At 50.9% G+C, this 4,969-nt stretch overlaps 1 protein-coding gene across 1 annotated transcript in view; it reads left to right on the plus strand.

The window, feature by feature from the left end:
- Positions 1-4,375: 4,375 nt before the first annotated feature.
- LOC142047887 (nectin-3-like) overlaps positions 4,376-4,969 on the plus strand; it is a 39,425-nt gene continuing 38,831 nt past the window's right edge. The window contains exon 1 of the mRNA XM_075073430.1: positions 4,376-4,637. Within this exon, the coding sequence (XP_074929531.1) occupies positions 4,376-4,637 (262 nt within the window). The remainder of the gene's footprint in view (positions 4,638-4,969) is intronic.

Consider the following 4,969-nt stretch of genomic DNA (forward strand, 5'->3'; position numbering starts at 1 on the left):
CGTCGTGTTTGGGGGAGAGACTGTGCCGTTAGCTGCCGTATGTAGTTTCGTCCTTAGGCTATAATGCTTTCAGGACCCTGCGTGAAGACTGTGGCATGCCTACTGCAAGCTGAGGAACGATGCTCCAGCGTGCCCAGACTTTTTTTCTGCATTTTACAACGACGGAACGTACTTGGTGTACCCACTCCATCGAGGCCACAACATCGGGGGAGGAGAGAGAAGCGGATTTGGGTATTGGGTTGGGGGGACACCAGTCCCAGGAGGCTATCCCAGCTCTTTTTAAGTTACAGTACAGCACGTATGGTGAGCACGAGAACGGGTTCGTAAGGCTTTTATTTTCGATTGAAATATTCAGGAGAGTTTTTTGATGTTGCCTAGTCGGAACGCGCATTATGTGTTATTCCATCGCGGTAATAGCACTCTAGTAATCTCTTCAAGTTTCGCCTGCGTGGGAATCTTTGTAGTTATTTGTGAGAGCACTTTGCCTTGACTCAGTCAGGTTACGCGAGGGCGGTCTGCCTGTGCGTGAGGTGGGACATTTGCAATTTTTCGGAATCGCATTGAGTAGAAGACTTCTTTCATGCTCCCAGGTGACCGCGCGAACTATGCTCCAGGATAATCCTTTGTGGAAATGTTTGATGTTATTAGGTGCCCGCAGTGTTTTGTCTTCCCCACGACAGACCCAGCAGTATGCTTTTTTTCCATTCAGCTCATTTTATTTGTTTGTGAATTGTTACCTCAACGGGGGATACTGTCTAGTATAAAATGCTGGTGTAGTTCTTTTGCCTTTACGATAGACTTGAATCTCGCGTGCCCGTGTTATCAATGGTGAAGACTACAAAACCTCTGGAAGAAACCGCGAAAAGCAAGACATGCGCAGCTTATTAGCATCTTCAAAGCAAAAAAATGAGAACTGGTGAAGCGGACAAGTAGGATCACCGGATTTTACGCGATAGCAGCTGGAGCGCAAGCACTCTATCAGGCACTAATACATGCAGAAGCAACGCCGCGCGCCTCGCCCTTGTTCCCTTGTCCAGTCAGTCATCCTCCCGCACACGGTTCTCCACCCACAGTGCCTTCAAATCTGTCATTCCACAGCCCTGAGAATCTGCCTCAACCCCATCACATGCAGTTAGCCTTCTAGTGCATTTTATTCAAACCTGTGCTCACCCCTGCCCTTTAGGTTTCCATAAAGTGTGTGTTCTTCATAAAGTTATTTTCTTTTCATATGAATTCTTGCTTTGAAAGTTCGTTACCTTCTACTACATTGTACCATGACTTCATCCGTACACGCCCAAATATGTTGGTTTTCAGCCTCTATTCCTCTAAGCATCCGCATTCCTTGCCTGTGTGCCCTCTTGGCCCCTGTCTCTGCTGTGCAATTCAGTCAGGATTGAACTCGGGGTCATGCTGACGTCTTCTATCTTCCTCAATTTATGGAAGTACAGCGCAGATTCGAGATGCTGCTTCCCAGTCCGCTTCGATTAGAGATCAGGCCCTTTAATGCAAAGCATCTCCAGTTCGGCCTGGTCGCTGTGTGACCTTCCTGTTGTGTCAACTCTTATGTAGATCTGAGCACGATTACAGTAATCAGGGTTTCAAAGTATACCTTTTCTTGATCTTCGTTGGAAAAAGTCGGCTTCAGTTCGAAGGCGTGTGAAAGTTGCTGGTATGCACCTTTCCGGCTTTTTATCCCGTGAATATTGATCACAAGGCCTGCGAACCATGGGAATACCCTTCGATTAACTGACTTGAGTGAGAGGTGTTGTGCCGATGATATCTCTCGGATCCCCTCCACAGTTCCCAGGACCATTGCAAAGCCATCACATGTCTTGCCGTCCCCGATCACTTCTTTTGCAGACTGATTATGCCTGCAATTTGCATCACACTTCCAATGGTCGACTTTCATCCCACGTTCCTGACCGTCATGCTGTCTGCTTAGTTGCAGCTTCAGATTCATAGCTACTGCTCTCCCAGCCGGAGCCGCTCCAATCTCGTTGTCCTTTGACCAGCGGTGGGGCAGTCAGCACCATCCCGATGAAATATGTTCTCTTCCAAATGTTCTGAGCCACTGCTCAGCCATCCCAGCTTCCCATGACACCGTGATCACCACTCAGGTTTTTCTGTTGCCCAAGCCGCGTTCCGAGTGCTGAGAAGCCGATGATGCACAAGCAATTCGTTATGTACGCTTGACGGCTTGCTATCATCGGCTCTTACGTCATTTGGATGCAAGGAATAGCTCAATTGCCAAACATGATTGTGTGCGAGACTCGTAGTACTCTCAGCAGTTCAGGCTCCATTTCCATAGCAATTGTGCTGCCAGAAACTGTAAAGGCAATCGATGGGCAATTGTGGACGGAGAAACAGAGTTACGATGAAGTATGCTGACGGGCGTTTGGGACGGAATGCGAATGACCTGCCTCTGCCCTTACCCACACCCACAGCGCCGAATGGAGAGGATGCTCTGTGGATAGTGCCCATAATGCAACCACTTTCCCACCGCTGCATGCTGCAATGTGGCACACTCACGGTACTGCGGTCACACGTACGCTTCCACGAGCTCTAACCAGACATGTTAATCCAGCAGCGCACCTGGCAAGTGAGCCAACTCATGACTGGTTACGGTGGCCATTTTCAACAAAAAATTTCAAAAACAGACGTCAAAGAGAGACTGCTGAACCGAATATTGCAATTAGATCCAATTTAACTAGGTTTAGACAGAACTGGTTGGTGGGTCATTCGCTCCATTACACTAATTGAATCTATTTCCCTATGTTCAGTTCTCCTCACACCTTCTATGGGTCATCTCAATTATCACTTCAAAAGTTTTTATTCTCCTGCTGATGATAGCTCATGTCAATTGATTAGACTCTTCCTGTTGGTATGCTTACTTCCACCTTTTCAGGTTCTCTATACGTATAAATATCTCTTGTCTGTGTGTTCCATTCTATGCATCCGAAGAAGTGAGCTTATGCTGAAATAAATTTGTTAGTCTCTAAGGTGCCATAAGTACTCCTGTTCTTATTGTTGTATACCGTCCACTTCATAATGGCAGTGGTTTATTTGCATAGTGACTATGATACCAGTGGAAAGATACTGTAAATTTCCTCTCATAAATTTCACAAAGAAATAAACAGCAGGATGGGACCCCGTTTACAACTAAAGACAGTGGATTGTGGTGGCATAGCCAAGAGTGGAGAGGTATACTTGGCATACCTAGCATACCTTCATACCTAGCAGACAGTGCATCATCTCTCATGAAAAAGGGATCACAGCCTGCCTGGCTGGCAAGTCCCAGTGAACAATATTTTATGAAGTATCAGAGGGGTAGCCGTGTTAGTCTGGATCTGTAAAAGCATCAAAGAGTCCTGTGGCACCTTATATACCAAGGAAGTGGGTATTCACCTACGAAAGCTCATGCTCCAATATGTCTGTTAGTCTATAAGGTGCCACAGGACTCTTCGCCAATATTTTATGAGGCATGAGAGTATCTTGTTAATTAAGACTAAACCCTAGAATGCATGTTATGCGTGTTAGTTCATTTTATATGTAACCCTTTGTTTCCGATACTTCAACTTGCTATCCCTGGAATCTCTATACTTAGTTATGTTTAAAGTGAAAACAAAAGTTGATTTATCTAAGTAATGAGCATTAAGAGGAGTGATGTAAGGTAACCACTAAGTTAAGATGCACTGGTTCTTTGGAAGCAGCAGATCTGTGAATATGGAAAGACCCCGGGGACCTGGGGCTGGACACTAGGAGATGCTCAAAGGGCTTGAGGGAGCTAGCACAATAAAGGCTTCCTAAGGCTAAGGACAAGTGGTAGTAACCCTGGGTACCCGAGAAGCATCACATCATCAGAGACCTAATGGCTTCGCATCCTTTCTATTTGCCAGGAACGTTTTTAAAGGCTTGACACGCACCCCGTGGTTCCCTCACACGCCACCAGACCATGGCTGTGGATCTTCCCCATCAGCGTGTGCCAGCCCAGCGCAGGGCAGTCTCCGCTCGCACACAGCCTCCCCTGGCAAGAGCCGTGCCCTTGTCCACGCGGACGAGGCCGTCCCACGGTGCGTGGCCGCGGTCTCTGCAGGGAAGCAGGTGCGCTCTCCCACCCGACCACAGCCCGGGCCCCGTGGATGGGGGACGTGGGGAAAAGACGGGGGACGCCGCTATCCCCCCAACTGCGCCCCAGGACCACCGGCGGTCTCCCCCCGTGCCCGGCAGCTCGCCTCCCCCGTGCCCCGCCCCATCCCCCCACTGCCGCGCTCGCCTGCCCTCACCCCTGTGCGTGGAAGCTACTGCGGGCAACGGCTGCTGCTAAGCGACGCCATCAAACATTGCTCTGCGGCCGCGCTCAGCCAGAGCAGGGAGGATGCCGGATACGCGCAAACCCCGGTCGACTCAAAACTCCCGCGGGACTACAAGCTCCAGCGTGCACAGCGGACCCGGCGGAGACTACCACTCCCGGCATGCAACGCGCCACAAAGGGCGAGGACGGCTCTCAATGGCACATAAGACCACGCTGTCCAAGGAGGAATCCGCCAAGCCTAAATCCAAGACTACCTTTCCCAGCATGCCATGCAGCCTCGCCGAGACTACAGGTCCCAGTGCCTCAGGCTACCTCAAACCAGCCGGTACGCTGGGACCTGTAGTCTGGAGGGTTAAGTCCCGGCATCCTTCGGGCAGGCGCTGGCTCTGCGCTTGCGTAGCGCAGAAGGGCGCGTCCCCGCTATCCATAGTACGGGCTCGCTGGCCGCGGAGCGAGTTATGGGCATTGACAGTAGGGAACGCGCGTTATCCCACGGCGCCAGGTAGGGAAGCGCTGCGCGGGCGGGGCGATGGGGGCGGCCGGGCTGGGACCTCCTCCAGGCCCATGGGGGGAGAGGAGTCGGCGGGGTGGGTGATGCCGCCCGCGGTCACCGGCCGGGGAGGGGCTGCTCCCCCTCGTGCCGCGACGTGCTCGCCC

The sequence above is a fragment of the Chelonoidis abingdonii genome, chromosome 18 (assembly GCF_003597395.2).
Source record: "Chelonoidis abingdonii isolate Lonesome George chromosome 18, CheloAbing_2.0, whole genome shotgun sequence".
Classification (NCBI taxonomy): Eukaryota; Metazoa; Chordata; order Testudines; family Testudinidae; genus Chelonoidis; species Chelonoidis abingdonii.